Source organism: Haliotis asinina, chromosome 12 (genome assembly GCF_037392515.1).
Source record: "Haliotis asinina isolate JCU_RB_2024 chromosome 12, JCU_Hal_asi_v2, whole genome shotgun sequence".
NCBI lineage: Eukaryota > Metazoa > Mollusca > Gastropoda > Lepetellida > Haliotidae > Haliotis > Haliotis asinina.
The window spans coordinates 17,344,509-17,370,240 of NC_090291.1; the positions used below are offsets into that span (position 1 = coordinate 17,344,509).

At 39.7% G+C, this 25,732-nt stretch overlaps 1 protein-coding gene across 2 annotated transcripts; it reads left to right on the forward strand.

The window, feature by feature from the left end:
• Positions 1-109: 109 nt before the first annotated feature.
• LOC137258211 (nuclear pore complex protein Nup93-like) lies at positions 110-21,296 on the forward strand. Of its 2 annotated transcripts, none has more exons than XM_067795793.1 (24): positions 110-227; positions 1,332-1,551; positions 3,400-3,517; positions 4,530-4,592; positions 5,150-5,278; positions 5,943-6,017; positions 6,501-6,593; positions 7,127-7,272; positions 7,597-7,729; positions 7,994-8,091; positions 8,817-8,876; positions 9,212-9,289; positions 10,496-10,671; positions 11,464-11,655; positions 12,196-12,322; positions 12,655-12,727; positions 13,057-13,101; positions 13,404-13,520; positions 14,647-14,765; positions 16,584-16,701; positions 17,442-17,525; positions 18,005-18,075; positions 19,393-19,459; positions 20,635-21,296. In XM_067795793.1, the coding sequence occupies exons 2-24, from the start codon at positions 1,376-1,378 to the stop codon at positions 20,752-20,754; spliced, it is 2,478 nt and encodes an 825-aa protein (XP_067651894.1). In that variant the 5' UTR covers positions 110-227; positions 1,332-1,375; the 3' UTR covers positions 20,755-21,296. The 2 variants fall into 2 exon arrangements, with proteins under 2 accessions (XP_067651894.1, XP_067651895.1); XM_067795794.1 differs by having other exon boundaries at positions 140-227; positions 1,335-1,551.
• Positions 21,297-25,732: the final 4,436 nt, after the last annotated feature.

Here is a 25,732-nt window from a genome sequence, read left to right on the forward strand (position 1 = left end):
ACAAATTATAAAATATAAGCTTTAATTGTTTATATTGTAAGATGAGTTTAAAATGTATATTGTGTTATCTGTTCCTATTTACCTCACTATTGAGATATTTAAATGTTTCGTTTCTTGACTTAACATTTGTATAAACCACAATTCAGGAAACGGAAGCCCCCTTCCCCGCGAAGCGCTTCAAACTTGCGTTTAGATTTCAACATCATCGTGTATCTGCATTTATCCAGGTTACTGACAAACATTCTATACTTAACTTGGCATCCATTTGATTATCCTATCTCAGTTTTGAAGAAATTAGTGAGAGATGTTTTGCTTTAGCTTTGATTGTCACAGGAAACTGTTTATCAACCACTTTCGTTTATCTGTTCAAAGGCAATACATTGCGTTTTCAGACTTTCCTATCTGTGATTGAGGTAAATGTGTCGTTTGTACTGTATATACAGATGAGGTTCAGTACACAGATAGGCGATGGAAGCAATACAGTCAGCGAAGTGGTGCTTACAACCGCACTGTTTCACTCTCAGCTTCAGCCGGCTCATCTGCATACTCTCCTACCTCCAATGAAAAAAACCCCAAATTACAAACTGTCATGCATACCTCACTCTATATGTACATTCAGTTAAGTAGAACAGTGTCCCAGAGTGAGCTGAATTTGATAATCTGGTGATTTCGATGATTGTTTTGCTAGCGCTATATTAGGGAAGTACATGCACAATCATTCACAAACAGTTTCATCGGTATGGTGGATGTCGAGTTCCTGTCATGAGATGTTTAATTGACAGTTGAAATCTGGAAGTTAAGTTGTGTAAAGAGCAAATAAACATCAATATTATTTACCCGAGATTGTTAAAACCATTTCAGATTCAAAGTCAACTGCCTGTATAAAAAAAACTAGTGAGTGAAATTCAGCAAGATCAGTCATCTGCTAGTGACAGGTTATGTATAAGACAGGAAGCCACATGATGTAAACACTCTCTCACAGTGAGGAGGGAAAAATATGGCTCATCGTCAAAAACACGCACGAAAGACCGGATGTGGCAAGTGGCTACAGTTCGCCTATACAATAACAATGTCATCAACGCTATTTTTATAGGAAACACATGATAAACCCCTAACACTGGGATATAAGAAACAATCAGTGAACTTAGTTCAGTGCTGGAATTTTACACCGACTGTGTGAAAAAAGGAGGATATGGGCTCTTCCGGTGTTTGTTTAATATTAGTCGTGTTTTGGTCAGGAAAACCTACTGTATCTTTGCACACATACGTTGCTAATTATAATTGTCAATATGAGAATGCTCATTAAAGACTTGGTATGTTTGTGTCAACAGCAGTTTAGCAGCAAGTATCATTAGTAGCACCACCCTGACCCACAATGGAGGTGGAGGGGTTTGGCGACCTGCTTCAGCAGGCAGAACAGCTCACCGCTGACATGGACAGTGGGACTGACCTCCCTCACGTTGAGCGGAACCTACATCAGATTCTAGAGGCAGGACAGAGACTGCTCACAAAGACAGCCCCTGTCAGTCAGGACGCATCTGATGTTAAGGCGTGAGTACAAGAAATGATAATTGCTTTATTATAACAACCCCTTTTCAAATACTTCTTTCAGCAATTAACATGAAAAAGCATGGCACTTTATTCTTTTATGACTGCCTTTGGAGTATCATATATGAATATATAATGCTATTTAGAAAGTGTTCCGATGTAATACATGTTCTGCCCATAACATGTCTGTGATTACAATTTTTAAGTAAATTCAGATTCTGGAACTTTTGTTGGATTGAGTCACATTTAGGACTTACACCCCTACCCTCAGTCAGGCACCTAATCTCCAGCACATGAAGCCAACCGTCTAACCCATTCAGCCAATTCACACAAACAGTGGGTCGTCTGGACTTTGTGTACCGTGCTGATAAGTGTAAGTTGGCATGGCTTCCTTGGCCAAAAGCTCTAAATACACAGTGCCATTTAGAAAGTGGAAATGTAACACATGTTGCATTTTGGATTTCACTTTCTTGGTAAAGTACAGATTCTGCTGCTTTTGGTGACTGAGTGGGCTAGATGGCTGACTTTGAGTGCTGGTGATTAGGTCCTTTACTCTGTGTGTGGGTGTGGGTTTGAGTCCCTGATTGAGTAGATTCTCTACTTGACTGAGAAAGTGTATTCCACAAATAACATGAGTTATTCCATTATATAACTCAAGGGAGTGAGTGTGTGTAGTTTTTTGCCGCACTCAGCAATATTCCAGCTATATGGTGGCAGTCTGTAAACAATCAAGACTGGACCAGACAATCTAGTGATCAACACCATGAGCATCGACCTGCGCAATTGAGAATAGATGACGAGTCAACCACATCCCGTTAGTCGCCTTTTACGACAAGCATAGCTACTTTTTGTGACAAGCATGGATTGCTGAAGATCATTTCTAACATGGATCTTCACAGGTCTATAAAACTGGAATATTGCGAAGTGTGGTAATTAACAACAACAAAGACACAGACATTGCATGTAACATGGTTCAGTGTAGGGCAGGAACCCTAGAAACTCAAAGAGGTTTCAAGTCAGTCTTGTATTTCATTGTGATGTCATGACTTGTCCCTTTGGACATGTTTCAAGCAGAAATAATGTGTCTGTGTCAAACTATGTGTCTGTGTCAAACTAACTGAACAAAACTTCCCTTCGGTTTTCATTTTCAATAGATTACATAAAATGATAGACCTTACATTTGTAGAGACTGAGGCCTTGAGAATGTTATTGCTGAAACATTTAATAATTATAGACTGACGTTTCACAAGATTGTCAGTATTGTGATTGTTACTGTCTGTAATGATAATTCATTTTAATGATAATTCACTATAAACTGGTACATTGTTCTTAAACAAATGTCATTTTTAACATGAGAAAATAAGGAATGCTATTTCTATCTATAAAGATCAAAGAAAGTAAGTAAAAAATAATGAATGGAATTTGGACATACTTAATATAGCAATGCAAATTTGAAACATTAAGAAAATAAAAATATTTGTTATGATCTTTAAAGTGCATCCAAATGCAGTAAATTTTTATACTGTTTCTGTTAGAAATATGCCAGGTTGAAGTCATTTTGATTCTAGCATTTTAGAGGATAGTATTGAAATTAACACAAACCCTTTGAAAAAACCCATGTTGATAGTGTAATGATATCAGTATGTATATAACATGTTTGTTTCGGTGTAAAGTGTTTGTGATTAAGGTTGAGGTTAATTGAGGTTTACTGCAATATTGTTTAAATCAAGGTACCACAAAATAATCAATTGACAACATGAGGGCAATGATAAGGGGCCTTTCATGCCCAATTTTCTGTCCTGATGATTTCTTCTTCTGTCAGTGCTGAAGTATATTTTTTGACATTGGTAGGTCAATTCTACTGGGGTCAAAGGGCTATGCTGTACCTAAGATTGCAGAGAGACTTGAGGGTCTCAAGGCCACCACAACATTTGAGCCGCTGGAGCCTGTGGCTGACACAGATATTCAGGTAGCATTAGAATGTGGAGAATTTGAGGGTTGACAATTATATTGGCCCACAGGAACCCGATATCGCACTGTAGGTTAAACATAGACCATAGATCTACACACACGTCATATATATTAATAGAGTAAAGGAGCAGCAGCTGCCATATTGGATTGTCGTGCCGACATCAACTTGTTCCGATTTCAGGCTGAAATGTATGCTAAGAATTCGGTGACATTCAAAACTGTGCACATGTATCTCTCAATTATACATTTCCACACAGATCCTGCCTGATTTCCACGACATAACACCCATTTTATTAACTTTAATATGTCCTCAAACTCAAAAATCAAACCAAAACACCTCTGGGGTGAACGTTATCCCGCATTCGTAGCCTCTCGCTTGGTTGCTGAACCGAAGTATTTATAGTATCAGTAAACAAGACGGCATGGTTTGAGAGCGAAAAGTCTTGGATGAACTATGAATTTGACGCCTGATCAGGCTTCAGCAAAAAAAACGATTTTAAATTTTGCGCGAATGTAGTGAACTTGTTCTGGAAAAATTACTTACGTTCAGCGGACCAATGAGATCGCTCGAGAGGCTACGAGTGCAGGATAATGTTCACCCCATTGGCCCACTAGACAAGTTCTAAAACTGAATTTGAGTAGACAGTAGTAAATCTGAAGTATCCTACGTTAAGTTGAAAATGTCCGTGTTTTGTTTACCTTTGACATGAATGACTAATTGGAGAAATAGTTGATAGTTCTGTTGATCATTTGTGGAACTGGGTCTTGTTTGGTTGCAGGACACAGTGAAAGTAGACATAATACATGACATCCTTTAGTATGTGTTGCTTTAACCCAGATGTTTTTACTTGTGTCAGTTGGTTTCTTCTCATGTCAAGTAGTGGTGGGCTAGCCCAATGAATAAAGAGCTTTTGTCAATCATGCGTTCAAGTGCCCTATGTACCGCACACTCTGATATTGTTGTTTGTTGTTATGTGTACCTCACTGTTTATTTACTTCGTTTTCTGTAGGGATTCCTCAGGAATGAGAGGGAAAATGCCTTCTTAGCTGTAATTGAACAAACAAGAAAACATGTAAGTGTTTACAGACATTCTGATCACACAGCAGTTGTCTGAAATCATTGTGATGGATTTATGGCATTTGAAGTTCGTTAAAATAGTTAGAAAATGTGAGACAAAATTCCATTGTTCTACAATCAGTAATCTGTGAATGACTTTTAAGTGATAAATGATAACATGTATTCCTTAAGGAAGATTTATTCATAACTTATGACAGTTTACTTGAAGGACACAGAAAAAATGAGACAGTATTTTGTTTGTTTTTGAGAGCTATTTTACACTTCAGTGAATTCTTGAAATCATTTTAATCTGAATGACAGTTAAATTACTGGCAAAGATAAGTTGAGCAACAGCCTGACAATTGACCCCTATCAGCTTGTATGAGTGCCGCCCACTGGCGCTTGCCATTGTGGATGTGTAAATGCATCTCTTAATCATTTGAGTGAAAAATAGTCGTTTAAAGAGATGAAAATAAAGAGATGAATGATATCACTGCTACTCTGTACTGTAGTTAAAATAATGCTAAGTTTGTCTTCCACAACCATGAACTCATTGTCTAATTTCCTGTCCAGACATTTGAAGAAGCAGAGAGGCGCCAGTGGGAATGTATGGAAAATGAGTGGGAACGAGAAAAACAGAAAATTCTCAACACGCTGCTCAGTTCGAGTCAAGATGGTTTGGAGCTGCAGCAGGAGACAGAGGTTTGAGGACATGTTTGACGTAAACTACATCTGTTGTGAAAAAAACTGAACTCTGTTATTCCAACAATCTTGGTCAGAATAGTACCTACGTACCTTGAGAGGAAGCTAAAATAGGGGACCTGTAAAGATCTGGTTTTAGTCTTCAGGAAACCATGCTTGTCTTAAGAGGCCATTATGAGGATCGATTGGTTAGGCTTGCTGACTTGGTTGATGTGTAATTGTATCCCAAATGCATAGATGATTAGATCAATGCTCATTGTTTTGATCTCAGGATTCAGGCCCCCCTAAGTAATTGAAGGAATTGCGTCAATTTTGAAAGAAGAAGCAAACAAGCTTGTCATAAGAGTCAGTAATATCAAATGTAGTCAGGCTCTTGTGACAAGGTACATATATGCCATTGATCCCTGATGTGTAACGTTCATCATACTATCAACAATTGTTTAAGAGGTGGACACTTTATTGATTATAGGGGTAACCTAATGGTTAAAGAGTTTGCTCACCATACCAAAGACCTTGGTTTGATTCCTCACATGGGTAGAATATGTGGCTTATTTTTTATGTCCTCTTCCGTGATATTGCTGCAATATTGCTAAAAGTGGCACAAAACTGAACTCACTGACTCTATATTGTTGCTTGCAGTGACATGACAGTGTTGTCGTTTCAGTCATTCATCGGCGACACGATATACACTCAAGGGAGAAGCAGCTTGGATCATGTAGAGATGGCCTATGCCAGACAGGTGTGTGGAGCTCATCTGTTTACACCATTTTTATCGTCTTGCATGTTTTGGCTTCCTCCTGTCAGTTCAAGGGCTGTAACTCTGTTGTACACTAAACACATCATGTACCATTTCTTTTGCTGTCAGTCTTTGACTGTATACTTGAAGAAATTGACCCTCAGAAACTTGATTTGTTTCAGACGCTCCAGTTTTGAAACATGGAGCATTTTGGATTATTTAAATATACTATTTGCTTCTTCAAGTTCTAGTTAATTCAGATTGCATCACAAAATTCTTTAGTATTTATTAACCTGTGTGTACATACTTCTTGTTACCCATGAATCTGAAAAAGCATGATCTTTTCTCCTTCAGAGAGTGCCATAACCAAATTTATTGCATAAGTAACTGCAGTACTGGCCATTGCTACATTAAACTGATGACTTGGGTGTCATGTACACCTCATTTTGTTTGCCATCTTGACACTGAGTCTCTTTCTGCTTGCAGGTGTTCATGTACAATGAGCAAGTCATTGAGGGTAGTATACGCCCGAGTTTAGTGGACATGTTTGTAGAAGTAGCCAAGAAAATTGATGACAAGGTAAGTCAAAGCATCCTTAATAGCGTTTAATTCAGGCAGTGTGGTTTGACACTGCCGTGGGCCATTTTCCAGTAAGGCTTCCATAGTAATGCTGTGGGGAGTTGAACCTAGACTTTGATTTGACAAACACAAACCCTTGCTAAAAGTATCAACATTGTTTTGTTAATATTCTCATGAGTTCATGATGAATGTCTGTAGGTGCTCAAACAGCATCATCACCAGAAAATACACCCTACACTTTGCTGCGTTCAGTTTTACAAGCCTATATTTTTAGCTGAATGAACCAAGCCCTTGTAGCCCTGTAATAGGATGGTAGAAGGGTAGTCGTAGTGCTATGAAGACTTTGAAAACAGCTCTGCCTCATACTGGTGTAGAGTTACTACTGCTGTCATACATAGTAGAACTAGATGTGTTATGGAAATGTCCATGGCCCTGTGCCTCAATGTGATCATAGCGCCACGACTGTCATGAGTCTGTGTTGTGGTGTGGGTGTTACGCTTTATGGATCAGGATCCTGTTGATGTTTGTTGTAGAGTGTGTGTGACCTGTGGGACATGGTGCAGTGTATGGTGGAGGTTCCTCTCACCCTCCCAGTAGGGACCAGTCCGGCGGCCATGAGGCAGGACAAGCGTATGCAGATGGCCTTTATTAACAAGGCACGGCAGTACCTGGAACAGACGTAAGTGTCTTGCATGGGGCAATACTGGGTTAAGGGGTTATGGAAATAAATGGATTATGTGGTCGGGTTCAGTGACCTGGTTTATAAAGTGCAAGTGCACTGAGACTGGAATGATCCTGTCAGTTGAGTGTTTGGCTGAGTTTTGAAAGTTTTTTCTGTATCTAGAATGGTTCTTTATGTGACACAATTGTTGTGAAGAAAGTATGTGCATTATTCCCCATCAGTTATAATTGGCAGCCATATTTCCCGTGGAATACATGCAAGACCAATGTTTCATATTTGTTATCATTTTTTTCAAACCTTTTGAAACCCTCACTGTTTCAGGTATGTGAAGTACATCAATACAATGATCTATGTGAACCTGCAACAAGCTCAGCTGGGAGGAGTCCCTGGCACACTCAACCTGGTGAAAAGCTACCTGAAAGTCAGGCCCCCTGTCACAGTGCGGGGGTCAGAGGTGAGCACTTACATTTTCATGTGTTGAAAATAATACATTGGGGATGTAATACAATTACTGACCTTGACATTTTGTTTCATGAAGCACAACAATTAATGTAACATGGATGTTATTCCTTGATGTGTTACATGTATGATTTTATTGTTCTAGTTATGCTATCTTATAAACCAACCTTTATGAGGCACTGAGATTGTACGGTTTTGTGGCAATATAGTGTGTACCTAAATCTATGCATCTATTCAGTCTGCAATGCTCTGTACACAGGAGGGTTTGATGGATGGTCTGCCTGTATGGGCACTAATCTACTACTGTCTTCGCTGTGGAGATCTCAAGGCTGCTCAGCAAGTTGTGGAAAAAGCTGCGTAAGTCATACTGGTACTTAGCTAAGAATTCAGAATTCTTGCAAGTAGAAACAAGTTGTGACCGGCTCTGAAGTAACAAGCAGAGCAGGTCACACTTGGCACATTGTGACATAAATTTACATTAAAGTTCACAGACTCAGAGTCTGTAATAGTAGATGATGGCCGTTGAGTCCTAGACAATCACGTGATTTATATGGAAATCCTAATGGCTTGAATGCCAGCCTATAGTTTTGATGTATGGAAATGAGTCATCTCCCTTATTGGGTTGATGAAACACAGTTGCCACTCAGCATGTTTCAGTATTTGCCTTTTTAACCAATAAGAGTCAGTCTACCTGAGACATATTGTGAAGATACTATCTACTCATCATGTTCCTTTCTTAACACAGAGATTGTCTGTGCATGTGATCTACATTCGTACTTAGGAAGCTATCAAACTATAATTTGTAACATTATACAAAGAAAGTCAAAATTGAGGGCACCTCTTCAGTGGCACCAGTAAACGAAACCACCTGCATATAGTTAAAATGTAATCCTGTCAAATATTATACAAACTGACGATGACAAGTGTAGCAATACTACTAAACCTGGGGCCTCTCCGTTCATACTGTACAATGGTAACTTTAAGAGGGGGATTCAGTAGTTGATAATATTGAGACCACTAGAAAATATGTATATGTATGTGTAATAACTTTGAATGTGTTGTTATATTTGGATGTGTTGCAGACATCAGCTTGATGACTTCCCAGGATTCTTCAGGGAATATGTCAACAGTTCCGACCACAGGTGGGTTCTTTTTCTCTGTTATCGAGTGTCTACATATAAAAGGTTGATTGCATATCCATTTTGCTATCAAAGATCTGCTGGGTTAGTGGTGATGTTATATGCCTATTCACGATGGTCCTTGCAAACATCAGTTTATTAGATACTATTCAAATGAGATTGGTCAATATATTTTGTTGTTGGATATTATTTTTTTGTACAATAATTAGTTTGGCACGTTCCCATCCTTTCAGTGTTGAAGCTTAGCTCTCTTGCTTGTACCTGTTTCTTTTTAGTATTTGATGGGTAATTTCAAATGTCAGGACAAAAATGGAGGTTATCTGCTCTTACTTTCACAGACTCAGTCCTGGCAGTGACACGAAAATCAAGTTGCAGTATCGACGTATTGTAAAGAACAGCACAGATTCATACAAAAGGTGAGAACATGCCAGCAGGTGGGTGCTGGGTGGACAGTGTCCATGTCAAGTTTGTGCTGTCTATGTTGGCAAGGATGGTTGTATTATCTTTAGGCAGTTGAGTTGAGCATTTTAGTTCTGTCATGCTTGCTATTTGAGGTAAGCCTGAAGTGGTGCAAGTGTTAAATGTTTCCCTCTTTGTCAAAACCCATGGTGTTTGTGCTTGTCATAGGTTGCTCTCTGGCAATGTCAAAGAATGAAATAGAAATATAAAATTATGTGATGAAAAGTAAGCATGTACCAATATTGAAATATAATCCCATAGTATTGTTTATCCACGCCTATTGTCTTTGACAAGGCTGGAAAAAATAACCACAAGGACCTTGCCGACTGTCATCTTACCAGCCACATGGCTGGAAGCAGCAGACACCTCACAAAGTTACAACATTTTATGAATGAAAAGGAGTGACTTATAAATTCCTGATAGGGCCCGTGTGTTAAAAAGGAACCATACATACAGATTTGGATGCTTTCTCACTCATTCTCTAACTTCAAATCGTAAGCTTCGTGAAGAGAGCTGTGAATGGACTGCTGTACTCGACGACAGTATGAAAAGTGAGGTATGAGGTAGATGGCGAGAGTTACCTGCTCTTGGCTGTTGGGGGCCCAGGAAGGGGCCCTGTAGGGGTGGTCTCACAAGACAAAAACAAGTTTTTTATTTTGTAAAATATTTATTCAAATATTGTTACAACTGTCATAGGCATTTTAAAATGGACATTTTAATTAGGAGATAAACGTACTGTGTTGGGAAATTAGATGAATGTTATGCAGAATTGATGGTCTCTAAATTTCATTTGGAACTGAACGTGTAATAAGGTTTCGGGGGTCAATTCACCTGAAATGGTTAGGTTTGCCAGGATTGAGTCAAACTCATCATCATCATCGAATTCGTCAAGGTCTGGGCCATATAAGTCTGCACAACTGCCAACTGAAAATATACCGACATCAAGCGCGTCTGTGATGTTTACATCCGCCATGTTGGTGGTCAAGCGGAAGTAGTCCAGCAGTGTTGATCAGTGGATTGTATGGTCCCGACTTGATTATTTACAGAGATATGGCTGGACTATTGCTGAGTGTGGGGTAAAACTAAGTTCATTGACCTCATTTTCAGGAGAACAAAATCCTCAACTACATGAATGTACTTTATGTCATCTGGTTGGTTTTCAGGGCAGTGTACTGTGTGGTAGGACAGTGTGACTTCAGTGAAGACCATGCAGAGATCTCAGACAAGATAGATGACTACCTGTGGCTCAAGTTGTGTCAGATCCAGTTTGAACCAGATGAGACTGGGCAGGAGCAGTTTACTTTGCAGAAGTTGCAGACACTATTGTATAAAGATTATGGTAAACATGCCTCTATTGATGATTATTTCCTTTGAGTGATATTATGAACTGAATCTGACATTATATACAAGTCACATGTTATTCAAGTGACCAGCCAATGATTTTGATGTTGAAATGTTTGGATCGATATTACTGGGATGTTTAGGAATGACACACTTTGAGAACAAACTCCTTTGAACATGTACATAACAATAAATACACACACATGCATATGTAGGGCTACATCACAATCAAAGTTCGTATTTATATTCACATATATGCGCACATTTATTCTAATGGATGAAGTGGTATATAGTAATTAACTGGTACATTTGTCTTATACGATCAAGCATTGTTGGTATAATCTACTTTGACTATGTATAGTTACCACTTCTCATGTATTCCCGTATGTTTGAATGATGGGGAAAAATTCCTTTGACATTCTCAGGAGTTTCATACATCTTTCAGTATGTTCAGATACAATTAAGAAACATGTTAATACTCACTCATATCAGATGAGGAATATAGATATATATATATATATTCAGGTGATATGATTTGACTAGAATGAAATTTAAGGGGCATACGGGCAGAAGTCTTTCCTTATACATGTGCGTTGAATGACTGCACCAGTGATTGTATCAAATCTGTCTTTAAGATCATCAGGTATGTCTTTGTCTACAGTGGGTTGTGTGCTGCGCTGGTGAAGTGCTCCAATTAGTATTTTGCACAAGACCAATCAGTCGTAAGCTGTTTTTAACAGAGGAGTGATTGCTATGCAATCTTAACCCTCTTGTTCCCTCTGTTTGTCAGGTGAGAGTCACTTTAATGGCTACAGTCAACCATTTCTGTACTTCCAAGTGCTGTGTTTGACAGCACAGTTTGAAGCTGCTATTGAGTTCCTGTCCCGGATTGAGAGGCTGCGATGTCATGCGGTGCATGTGGCGCTTGTCCTATATGAGCTGAAGCTCCTTGCTCTGCCAGTCAACTGTCAGGCACAGCTGTGTGAGTAGGGATTTTCAGTTCTAAGTGTTCAAGCTTAACTTGTGTGTAGGTGAAGATCCTTGCACTGCTGGTGAACTGGAGATATAAGATGCTTACAGGTCAGGGTGTATTGCTGATGTTGCTTTTGCAGACTTTTGCAAAACCTTTTTAATGTGATGTTAAAATTTTATTTTAATGCTTTTCAAATGATGTTTTTGAACTACAAGAATGAGGATTTTGTCTACTTGTTTGGTGGAAGTAAATATCCTGAACAGTAAAAGAAATGCAAGTTTCGAAAAAAAGAAATCTCATGAAAGTGAGCATTCATGTTCATATTCTCTGTTTAAAAACGTTAGAAAAAAACCTAAAAAACAGCTGCATTACTTTTATTGTTCAGTATGTATTTATTCACCTCTGCATGAGGATGAGACTGCGTGAAAAGTTGGATTTTGATGAGGTGGTAATTCAACAATGGCAAAATTTGTACTAGTATCATATGAAACTGAGGAAGTGAGAAGTGAGGAAGTGGGTGAGATTCAGTTTTGTGGCCTGTGTTTCCAGTATCCAGTCACTCCAGTGACACGTCCCCGATGATGAGGCTGAATCTGGCTCGACTCATCATGATGTACACACGCAAGTTCGAAGCTACCGATGCACGGGAAGCCTTGCAGTACTTCTACTTCCTTAGGTAAAATTTTCCATATCAGTTATTTAAAAGGGGTGGTCGGGTAGTGGTTAAAGCATTTGCTCGTCACACCACACACTCAGGTTTGATTTCCTACATGGTTAGTGTGTGCAGCCCATTTCTGGTGTTCCCTGCTGTGATATTGCTGGAATATTGCTAAAAGTGGCATAACCAAACTCAGTGTTATTTAACAAGTTAGTATCCCTGTGTTACTCCACTGTGTAATTTATATAACATGTTTCCATGGTAATATCATCAGTTACAGTATTATATCTTATGAAAATATATTTTTGCATGATGAGACCTACTTTAAGTAACACTGTTTTATGTTGCAGGGATTTACGTACCAGCAGTGATGACAACTTGTTCATGTCTTGTGTCAGTGAGCTGGTTCTCGAAACAAGAGAGGTAATGTGGTACCTGAGAGCAGTGGTTTCTCAGGCGCTGTCTTATGAACAATCTGTGCAGTAGGAAAAGTTTCAGGACTGTGCCTTCAATTTTCTCATTTTTGTCACATTGGTGTTTGTGGTAGCTTTTGTCTTGACACTATCATCACAATTCCAAAGTAAATCTTGAAATTTTACCGTAATTTTAATCATTCATACCAGAGAAAGATGTAATGTTCTGAATACAGACAGCTTACACACCAAGTTTTATTGAATTCAAATTGTAGTTACTGCATTGTTATGCAAAGTGTCAAAGTTCATATAACAAACCAATAAATTTTCTGTTTCCAGTTTGAAATGCTCCTGGGCAAACTAGAAAGAGATGGCACTAGGAAAGTAAGTGTTGATTTCATCAGTTGAAAATAGTTCAACTATATTCAGTGCCGATGACTCGATTCTCTCACTCACCTTGATTTCAATGCAAGAAACTTCCATGACAGGTGCTTTGCTATATCTTTTAATGCAAATAACATCTGCTGACAAGTCTGTGAGAGTTGTCTCCCTTAATCTTTAAAGCAATTATATACGGGATGGTTAATGTTTTGTCTCTCATAAGGCAGATTATATGTCATTGAGGCCATGATGTATGATTTTCTAAACACTATGCTAACATGAACCTGTCAATTACTGAATTTCAGCCTGGTGCTATTGACAAGTTCAACAGAGACACACAGAAGATAATAGAACTGGTTGCCAAGGATACAGAATCTAAAGGACTCTTTGAAGATGCTGTGATGTTGTTTGATTTAGCAAAGGTATGTTTCCTTCAGCATGTTTTGTTTCACAGTTCATTGCAGATATGGCGGTTAATGTTGAGGATTTACTATCTAAACCGAAACAGCCTTGTTGGATTGTTGAGTAAGTCCCAGGTATAGTTTCTTCTCATGAAGCATATGATTATCCGTGAAAGGTTTTCTGTGCAGTGTAAAGTGGCCTTCACACAGGAAACTAAAGTTACACATCACATGTTGTCAAACTCAAGTTTGACAATGTGAACAGTCCAACAACCTAAAACCAACACTATTTTCAGAGTCGTCAAACTAATGTCAAGAAAGAGGATCGGTCTCAGTTCTCACCAGCTTTTCCATTAAACTTTTGGTGTCATCAAACTTGAGTTTGATGCCGATTATCTCAGTCAGTGAAATTGCCATGTGAACGCATTTATAGAGACATGACGTTGAAATGACTTGAAAGTTGGTCGTGTTTGATGGGTGAAAGTGCATGTTTGACAACTTTTAACATTTCAGCAACATGTGTTGTCAAACTTTAGTTTGCTGTGTGAAGGCTGCTTAAGGACCAGTTATGATGTAAATGAGGATTCTGTATTGAAAAAGGTTGTTTGTTTGTGTTGAATATGTGAGTGAGTGTTTACAATTAAGTGAATGAGTGTGATTTCGTGCCATTTTTAGCAATATTTGCGACAGTGTTTTGTGTTTGTGTGGGTGCTTGTGTATGTGAATGCACCATAAATGGGATTCACACATGAATCCTATGTGATGAGTCAATCCTGGGTATGAGTGAACGCCTTAACCACAAGACTACTCCACAGTCAGAGGTCCCTAGTGGCCTATCCTTGTGTTGCTAGGTGAATTGAAGGTAATAGTAACAATGTTCAGTGTATGCGCTTAGAGCATGTCCCTTAGTGATGTGGATTAAGCGCCATATAAGTACTCTTATTATTATTATTATTATGACATCTTTCGTTTCAGTGACTTGGCTGAGGGCATGTTATTGTACATTGACAGTGTGGATTGTTCTTGTTATATCTTGTTCTTGTTATGATTTTGCTTGCTCAGTCTTAATGATTTATAAGCAAAAGCTAAAACACTGGAATAGTTCTGTATTCTGTAAATACCGAACAAATTCCCATCTCTCTTCCAGAACCATGAAAAAACGCTGACCTTACTAAACAAACTGCTGAGTCAGGTGATCTCCCAGCCAGGGGCACCCCAGTCCAATAGAGACAGGCTGAAGAACATGGCCCTTGGGATTGCTCAGAGGTTAGTTTGTGCTGTAGTCATCAACGACCAAGAGGTCATTCTTTTTGCCGCTGTAAAGCTGCATAATTCTTTTTAGTATTTTCTCTGGCACTTTATAATGAGTAGAAAGGTACTTGGTAAGACTATTTTCTTCAGTTTTTTACATGCAAGAAAATCAGTTAGTCAGACTCACTGACATTAGTGACACTTGTCACCAACTTTCATAGTTCAGTCATCATGATATTGATCTCTGGACTGTCTTTTCCAGATTCGATTATTTATAGAATACCTATATATATAGCTGGAATATTGAGGTGTTAAACAACGCAAAGTAAACTCAGCAGAAATGAAAACTTGACACTCATTATTTTTCAAATAGTGTTTTGAAACTTTTCTTGAAAGAGTTCTTGTGATTATAGTTAAATGCATTGTCAAGGGCATTACGTCACACATTCATTCTACTGGTCGGGCCTACGTAGCAAGGGGGAGAGCACTCCACGTTAAAATCACGTTTCCACAAGTCACGTGACCTATTGATACACTTGCAGTTGATCTCATGGTAGCAGAGTAGAGTGTGATCTCAGAAAAACACGGTTCCATGGTTAATTATTCGTGAATTTGCAATGCCATGACTGTCAAACATTCAGCGTGAACGTGTCATTGGCATGCTGAATATGGGAACGTCCGTCACTGTTGTTGCGAGGTTATAGGGTGCAGTCAACAGACCATCCATAATTTCCAGACATGTGTCCATCAAACTGGCACCACAGCTGACCGCCCCCGTCCTGGTCGACCATGTGTGACGTCACACGCAGAAGACCAACAGACTGTCTTACATCATTTGCGTATTTGGTTTGTCACTGCCACATCCACTGGGAATGTATTGTTTGGAGGTAGAGTGACTGCCCAAACCTTCTGAAATCGCTTGCGCTCTGTTCATCTTCATGCACGGTGGCCATATTGTGGAGCCATTCTAACCCGTTTCCATTGACGCCAACGTCTTCAATCGTTAATTCAGTCTAAGTAAACTTTGTCTCAGTGTATTTCGTTACACTCCACCACTGAGTCTAACAAAACCTAGTAGAAGGTCACGTCAGGTAACCTTTGAGCTACCAATGGTGGTCCAATCAAATGCGAGACGGTTAAATAGATTTAACCAATCAGACAATGGCTACTATTTAGGGATCGGAGGGACTTTTAAAATATTCAGGTCACTGACACAGATCTCTCCACAAACAAAAATCGGCATATAACACAGTTATTTGACCTGCAGTATATATGGGGTTTCTGTTGACATGGTTACCATTTGCTAATATTTCCGCAAGATAACAGCCTTGAATATTGTCAAAACACTATTTTCAATGACTGTTTACTCACCGTTGTCATGGCAGTACATACGCCGTGTGATTCACCCGGAGGCGATCATACGCTAAAGAGCATTCGGAATTGTTCGGGTACGAACCTTTTTGAGATAAAAAGTTCATAAGGGATGTGCGAATGTGCACTTTCGCGATTTGGTAAGCTGTATTCTGATTGGTCAATATCAAAGGTTATCTGACGCGACCTCCCATAAGGTTTTGTTAGACTCAGTGGTGGAGTGTAACGAAAAGTACTGAGGATAAGTTTACTTATTTGAAACCCATTTTCCAAAATGTTCAAATTATTGACTTTGAAACGAGTGTAAAGTTTTTATTTTTGTTGAGTTTAATTCACATGATAGACATGATCTTTTTTAGATTTGCTCTGATTATGTTTCTACATTTGTCACTTCTATTCCAGAATGTTTATGTTTATTTTATGAAGTTAGTTATAAATATTGTCATGACCCCATTATTGCAGGTATCGCACACTTGGTTATGAGGGCACACAGGCCACATCCAACACCTTCTACCTTCTGCTTGACTTGATCACCTTCTTTGACCTGTACCATGTCGGTAGTATGGACCAAGGTTTGGAGGTGAGAATCACTGTGAAGGACCTTGGTGAAATTGATTGACTTGTATTCAGAGTCGGTAGTGTAGACCATGGTTTGTAGGTGGGAATCTCTGTGAAGGACCAAATAAAATTGACTGACTTACGTCCAATGTTGCCAGTTTTGACTAAGGTTTTAGGGGTGATAAACAAAGTGCAAGTCCATGGTTAAAGTCATTGCCTTGCATTCAGTGTTGGTAGTATGGAGAGGTGAGAATGATTGCAGTTGCCCTAGACAAAAGAGAATGGTCAGTTTTATCCCTTTCCTGCACTTGCGCATGCCTTTGTTCATTTATGCAGGAAAATAGAAAAATGGGTTCGTGTGTCATCATCAGAGTAAAATGTTGTCATCCAAATTACCTACTGATGAAGCTGTTGTCAATATTTGCTGGGGATTTTGAGAGATTATAATAAATAGTAATGACTATTTGCTAAACGCCTGTATCCATGCTCTTGTGCGTGCTCAAAACTCTGAAAAAAGCACAGTCTTATTATAATTACCCATATAACCCAAGCTGCCAAGAAGGTTAGCAATCACTTGATTTTTCCCACTGGGTACCCATTCACTGCTGGGTGACCAGAGGTGATTTATGAACAAACTCATTTACCTAAGGTGAGACGACATGTGTGAGGTGTGCTTCATTGTGGGCCAGAACTGAAGTCCCAGAAACTCTCAGGAGTCAATTAAGCTGCCAAGATTACCAAAGAATTTGTATGTTGTTACAGGTTGTAAAACAGCTCAAGTTGCTTCCACTGACTGCGGAGGAAGTAGAACACAGAGTCAACTCTTTCCGACACTTCACAGATGAAGTAAGGATGTTTCTGGATGCTTCAAATCATAGCAATATTTGTTGTCTAATTTCATTGGTGGGCATGATGGTTTATATGCAAACAGGGTAGATCAACTGGCGTACATCAGTTCACACTTGTCCCTTGCTAAAGGTACGTCATTTTACACTCGGCACTCACCAAGGGATTATTGGCTTACACACATGATACCAAAGCTCATAGCAGTGCCAGGACATACCATTGACATACCACCCTGTTACCCATTTTTTAGAAAGCATATTTGCCCTGGTGCCTTGCTAGATTTTCCAGCACAATAATCAGCAAAGCCAAACATCTAAGGCCTGCATGTTGCTTTAGACCCAGGTTTGATTTCCCACATTGGAACAATGTGCGAGGCCCATTTCTGGCGTACCCCACTGTGGCGTACCCCACTATTTGTTGGAATATTGCTAAAAGCGTAAAGCCATATTGACTTGCTCACTCTCTCACTCATGCTGTAGGTGCGACGGTGCCTGCCTGACATCCTCCTGGCTGTGATGAACATCCTTCACAACAAGTACAAGAACCTCAGGTAAGCTGAACTACCACCAAAATGTCCTCAACCTGCTGGGGATGGGGTGGAGTAGCCTTGTGGGAAAACGTTTGCCTGTCACACCATAGCCCAGGGTTTGATTTCCTGCATGGGTGAAGTTAAGTGTGTGAAGCCCATTTCTGATGTGTTATTGTTGGAATAACACTGGAAGTGACACACTGAATCACTGCTTAAACAGTTTATCTCAGGATATGGTTTGCAGCCATATTGTGATATATAGGGTAGCATCACACTTGGGGTCCTCAGTTTGCTCATCAACTAAGTAGCATTGGAGCAGTGTAATCATTAGCTTGTCAAGCTGAATACACAGGTTGTCCCCCACTGTGATATCAATGGAATATTGCTAAAGCTATACTCCCTCCCTCCTAAGCCTGCTTATCTCAAGAGCATTTCAACCATATTACAACATGTAGAGTAGTACCAGTCCTCAAGTCGCGTGTCATCTTAGAGGGGGTAGGGTAGTGTAGTGGCTACAGCATCTCCTCATCATGGTGAAGCCCTGGATTCAATTGCCCGCATGTGTACAGTGTATGAAGCCCATTTGTGGTGTACCTCGCCATGATATTGCTGGAACATACAAGCAGTTTAAAGCTAAACTCAGTAAATGATAGAAATATAAATGTTAGAAGCATATATCTACAACTGTCTTATCCAGAATTTTGTGGCTCCAGCACTAAGAACTGTTACATGTTTGTTTGTCTTTGGTAACTCCATCTGTTGATCAGTATCAGATTCCAACTTGCATCACTTGCTTCAAACAAGGCGCACAGTTGGATCAATAGTCAGCTCATTAGAAGAAGTCTAAGCCTGAAATGTGCAGCAAATTACATGAGCAGTTTGTCAAAAAGCAAGAACAGATTTGACAAAAGATGGTACTTTCTTACTCTGCTGGAATGTGATTAGTTATTCTTTATGGGCGGGTGCATGATTGATTGACTGATCGTATTCATTATCATCAAACGACCTGTGAAGGTCCCGGGGTAGAACAGCCGTTCAGCAACCCATGTTTGCCTTAAAAGGCAACTATGCTTGTCGTAAGAGGCGACTAACGGGATTGGGTGGTCAGGCTCGCTGACTTGGTTGACACAGGTCATCGGTTCCCAATTGCGCAGATCGATGCTCATGTTGTTGGTCACTGGATTGTCTGGTCCAGACTCGATTACTTTCAGACTGCTGCCAAATAGCTGGAATATTCTGAGTATAACGTAAAACTACACTCACACTCACTCGCTCATTAACGACAAACCAGGATTATTGCTGTGTCAAATCATGAAGGTAATTTTTCATCTATTTCAGGAATGCTGGCATCCAAAGTCCAACACCAGGACAGAAAGGACGAGTGGATGATGGAGGAAAAGATACGGTCAGTAAAATATTCGGGTTAGAATTAGTTCAGTTACCATGCTTGTAAGAGGCGGCTAGTCATATCAGGTGGTCAGGATCATTGACTTTGTTGACACGTCATTGTAGCCCAGTTGTATAGGTCAGTGCTCATGCCATTGATCACTGGATTGTCTGGTCCAGTCACTATATTGCTGGAATATTTCTGAGAGCGATATTAAAGTAAACCCACTCACTCACCAGCTTTTATGGTTGATAGTTTCATTTTCAAAATAAATTTCACAGAACAAACCCAATTTCAGTAGTTAAGCTTTAGTACAAGAGATTATCTTGAATGCATATTTTGATGATATAAAGTTTGAGGTATGTGAAAGACAAAATAAGTTGTATTAAAAATTTGTTTACTTTCTGAGAAATTGTATATCTTCATTCTTGTATGTCATACTAAGAATGTACTAGAAAGAAACCTTTGGGGTGGAATGGGGATTCTAGATTATGTGTGTTGCTTTCAGCAATGTAAAGTATATGTGAAGTTATCTGTAGAACAAAAGTGGATGAGTTTAGTTTGACTGATTTAGTTTGATGCCACACCCAGCCACATTTTAGCCTTGTAGCAATCTGTAAATAATTAAATCTGGACCAGACAATCCTGTGATAAAAGAGATAAAATTAGCTTTAGGACTGAGACAGTCTGTATTGCTTCTGTATTGACAAAGGCACCCTTATCATAAGTGTATGTGAATGCGGGATATCATATTGTAGGGTAAGATTTTCATCCCTTAATTGTTCAACTGTACATATGAGACTGATGCTTTCAGAGGTGAGGCAAGGTGAGGTGAAATTGGGTTTAATGTTGTACCTAAGAAAATTTCGCTCATATGACTATGTGTATATGTGTGTATGTATGGCTGCTTGTACTATATCAGACTTAAACTGGTTTTATAGTACTAGCTCACTGAGACACCATGTCACAGTTAAGCATGAATACCCCATTCAGACTCCAAGCTGACTAGTCCATGTTGTACTCATTAATGCTGAGAGACAGGCAGGACCAACAGTACCACATTTTAAAGTCTGTTAGTATGACATAACCAGAAAATGTGCTTTCAGAAGAAATGAGGTGTTTCCAAACCTTGACTGTTACTTTTACTGTACATCAGTGAGGCATAAATGAGAATCTGTTCTCTCTGTTTTCAGTATTTGAACTATTTGAGGAGTCAAGCAAGAGCGCTGATCATGTTTGCTGGGATGCTGCCATACCGGTTGCCGGGTGATACCAACTCAAGACTTGTACAGATCGAAGTGCTCATGAACTGATGCTGTTCAGTTGATCCTCATTAATCAACAGAGAAGTCAACTATGAGTCACTACAGAACCATGGGAAGAGTGTCACGAACTCACTGTCCGGGATACATTTCATCTTCTTCATATGACTGTTTGACTGGACAAGAAGAATACATGGAAATTACGTTTGAATGTGTACAGTGCATGTATATTCATGGAAACAGATAAGGGAACACATGAAAGTACAAGTTTTCCTTCATTTTTTCAGGTTTCTTCACAAGTTTTGTATTGCACTATGGTGAAATTCTGTAAATAAATAGGGGAACACTTGTACTTTAATGTGTTCCCCTATTCGTTTCCATGGGTATATTTTCATATGCTTTGTTTCATGGTTTTAGGTTCTCGATATGTACGCTATTTTTTATTGTAATGTAAAAGACTTTAACTGATCTTAGTTGACTTCTCTGTATTGTACATACTAAGGTGTCATCCCACATCACTTCATTGTACATACCTTGTCATCTTCAAGATCAAATGTGGCTAATTGAACGAGAATAAATAGAAATGTAACTCAAGGAAGTGTTTCTTTGGTGTGTTTCCAGACCTGAACACACAGATACTCAGGCAGTGATGAGTGCATCCTACATATCTGTAGGTTATATATATCGATGAATCTCCACTATACCCTGGATGCATCTACGACTCCGCCCCATAAATGTGTTAGATCACTTGGCTGGCTCTTTATCCAATCAGGTGTCTACACTGGGAAGTTGAGCAAACTAATCACTCACTTTTGCATTTTAGTTTATCTAATTGATTAAACTTGACAACACAAGCCATTCAGAGGTTCTCTGAAAGAGGTAGAAGGAGTTCTTGCATGTATATTTGTCCTCCGCTGCAATGCGTTCAGGGGTGTGAACGCCCATCTGTACGTCTGGATTCTCATGAACTATTGTACCCAATATCTTCAAATCTGGTGACAGCCTACATGGGGGGATTATGCAGACACCAGTCAGTTTGGGTGACCTTGACCTTATTTTTAAGGTCAACATGACACTTTGGCCACTTTTCAGATTTTTGTTAATGCAGTATCATTTTTGTGTGGCTATTTTGACTTGGGTGTGGTCATTTTTTTCGCATGGCCATTTTGATTATCAACCCATCATGTTTATTAAGTCATACTGATAAATATATAGAAGTACCCAAAACGTAATAAAATACCCACAGATACGAATGGAAGTCACACAAATATTGGTTAATTCGGTAACAGCAATCTTCATACACTGTCTTATCGGCCCTGCAACTCATCCCACCAACATTAAATTGTAAACTGTGAAGTAAAACAGTTCGAATGTATCAACGCCATCCCATATGATTATCACGAAAATGAAGATGCTCCATGTCAGTGTGTCGAAATAATTTAGGTTCATTGGAACCCAATGCTGAAGTCAGTGATTAGCCTCTGAGTATATGATTTTGATAGTAACAAGTCATCCCATTTCAACTGGGAAATTCAGAACCTGTTGACTATCTTCATTTAGTGCTTCAGCAATGCAGGGAAGGCTATGCAGAGGAAGGTAATGTGGCTCAGGTGTTGTAAATCCAGTTACGAATACTCTTTATCCTTGTCGCTTCTCAAGCAACCTTTCTGCTCACATAAATTTGCTACAAATCTAGCATATAAGAAACTCCAACAGTTGGTAATGGAACACGTCATGAAAAAAGGGAGTTTAGTTTTACGCCGCACTCAGCAATATTCCAGCTACATGGCGGCGGTCTGTAAATAATCGAGTCTGGACCGGACAATCCAGTGATCAGCAATATGAGGATCGATCTGCGCAAATGGGAATCAATGACATGTCAACCATGTCAGCGAGCCTGACCACCCGATCCCGTCAGTCGAATCTTACGACAAGCTAAGCCGCCTTTTATGGCAAGCATGTGTTGCTGAAGGCCTATTAGAATATGAGTAGACTAGTTCATTAATGGCTTGGAACGACATAATCAATCACCAGACAATCCAGTGATCAACAGCATGAGCATCGATCTACGCAATAGGTATACAATGACATTTGGCAACCGCAAGTGTGCGATCCCGTTACCCTCCACTTATGACATGCAAGGGTTGCTTAATACCAATTCTAAATCCGGATCTTCATGGATCGAGAGAAAGAAATGAAGCATTACCCTCTACCCTGGGGCAATAAAACACATGACGGATGTGAAGAAAAAACCCATTGGGATTGGTTGAAATTATCCAATGAAAAACTGATCGAATGGCGGTCATGGGTCACTCGCAGCATCTTATTCTGAACTTCTGACTGTGGCAGTTCAAACCGAGATTCCGATTTGTGTACTTTACACACTGATCAGTAAGAAGATAATGACCATGTCTTGTTCAAATGTCCTATCCTTAACTTTCACACACAAGTTTTTTTTCTGAAAGTCCATCACTTTTTATATTTTGTTCTCAGTTAACGTCAGATGAGCGTTTGCTCACCTTTCAATTCTTGACCACATGTAACCACATGTTTAGTGTATGTATGTGTGCATGGGTGCTTGTGTGTGTGCGTGCGTGCGTGCGTGCGTGCGTGCGAATGTGTTGTAACGCCGCACTCAGCAAGCCTGACGACCAGATGACTCGTCACTCTCCTCTCACGACAAACACATGGTTTCCCGAGGCCAATTCCTGGATCAGGTAGTGTTTCAGGGTAACTGAATAAGATCATTCTATGATGCATTCCAATGTCTCTAGTCTTGTTTGTTGTCTTTCTAGAATATATGCCGTAAAGGTAATCGATATCGGCCTGTCAAAGGAATAGCGTCAGAATTGCTGTCTCGATCATTATATACACGTCAGTCAAACCTGGCTGAAAAAACGACCATTCGATGGGTAATTAGACTTAGGCTTAGTCTTGGAAAACAAATAATTTTGATAGTAAGCCTATTTTACAGGTAATTGAAATGAAGTCCCAGAGAGACCAGAGATTCCTGAACCTGAGGAAATCTAGACTTACTGCATTCAAGGCTTTAGCACTGCAGAGAAGGCTTGGCAGTAGTCAAAATAATGTGGTTCAGGCAACATATGTCACATTTGGGATTTCACTTTCTTAGTAAAGTACAAATTCTAGTATTTTTTTTTCGGTTGAGTCCCATTCTGGATTCGAACCCGCACCCTCAGAGTTAGGCACCTACTGGTAAACACATATAAGATGATCCACGACCTGACAAATGACCCCAATTTGCATACTAAGGAACGTCCCACAGAACGATCCACTTGAAACAAGAGGGAGACAGGTTGTCTGATAAATATCGAGAAGTTCATTTTCCCTGTGCGTTTCACGCATGAATTGTTAAAGTACACTCGATTTGGGAACAGGTTTAAACCCAACGAATTGAATCGACACAATATACTGAGCAAATGTGTTTAGGATCCATTTCACGAAGCAAATGACATTTTCCTGGGTTTATTTTCACAAAATTGTTGAATACCTGAAATGCTTGTCAATGCCCCAAATGCTTGTCAACGCCTTTGTCTTCATCTTAACTAAAGGTTAGCATGGAATATCAGTATCTTATACCTGAAATTGCAGTCTTATCATTCGAAGAAATATGCGGTGTTGATTTCATGTCACGGTTTTGCACCTGTAGCAGCCAAGAGTACTCGCCCAATTCGTTGTACCGCCTCTCTTATCACAAATGCGTTTAGTGCGCAGGATCATCTAATATGCGTCGGCCGCCTAGCCCGCTCTGTCAAGTGAAATCCAAAATATGACATATGTTGCATTTGACCACTTTCTAAATGACATTGTGTAATCAGTGTGGTTCAGGAACTGTGAGGCAGACTAATAAGTAATGTGCGACATTGTTTATCAAAACAGAATGGCTTTTTCTTTACACACTGGATAAACGTGGATGACCAGCCCACAATTTAATTCTATAATCACCGCCCTGAATGTACTGCAATTTGCAGAATTTGTTTCTAAAGTGTAGCACATCGTCTGCGTGATCTGGCGTATACGGCATCTGCAGCGGAAGATCAATGATTTGATGCCCGCCCGCGACATCCCAAATGATGGTACCGTGCTCAGGGTGACTGTGTGGAACCTAGAGTTTCCCTTCCACTTGAAGTAGTCGCGCCACAATATGAATAAACCACTGTTCAAACCGACACTCTCTCGGACACACACTTGAGCTGGGAATAGAGAACAACGCTGTGTATGATTGTGTATAGGACACGGTGTGTTCGAACGACTCTTTAAAGATATACATAAATAACAGTTAACTGGGTCAGGCGGCACAGAGGGTGACTGTTATTCAAGAGGTGGGAATGTGGGAAGGGGCCCCCCTCTCCAAGAGAGAGAGAGAGAGAGAGAGAGAGAGAGAGAGAGAGAGAGAGAGAGAGAGAGAGAGAGAGAGAGACGCACGCACAACAGCACTCACACACTGCATTAAGGAAGATCATGAGATCATGAAAGAAACACATGCATTCGAATCACAAACCATCATATCTTAGGGCAATGATCACTTGCACATTCATGCACACCTACAACAATGGACACATACATAAAACATTTTATAAAACACATATAAAAGTCCAAATCATACAGGGTTTGAGTCTGACCACAAGATTCCGTTAGTCGCCTCCAACGACAAGCATAGTCGCCTGGGTTGCTGAAGGCCTATTCTACTCCGGGACCTTCACGGGTATACAATGAGTGCTTAATCAAAGTCATTCAAACGTATATAGTCACGTTGGGGATACTGTGTTGGACAATCACAGGTATATAACACAATTGTAATAGCTCTAGGAACTAATATAGATTTTTATCAAACCTATCCGAATCGAAACCCCGCTAGAGTCTGAAAGTGAAAACAGACATTCAAGACGACAAAGGTTGCGAAACTCGCCCGTGTTGTTAAGGCTAAGAACTGTTTACTGTTTTTTCCTATTAGCCTTTTACGTCGCACTAAAACGAGATGCTGCACACGACCGCTGACCTCCATTTGG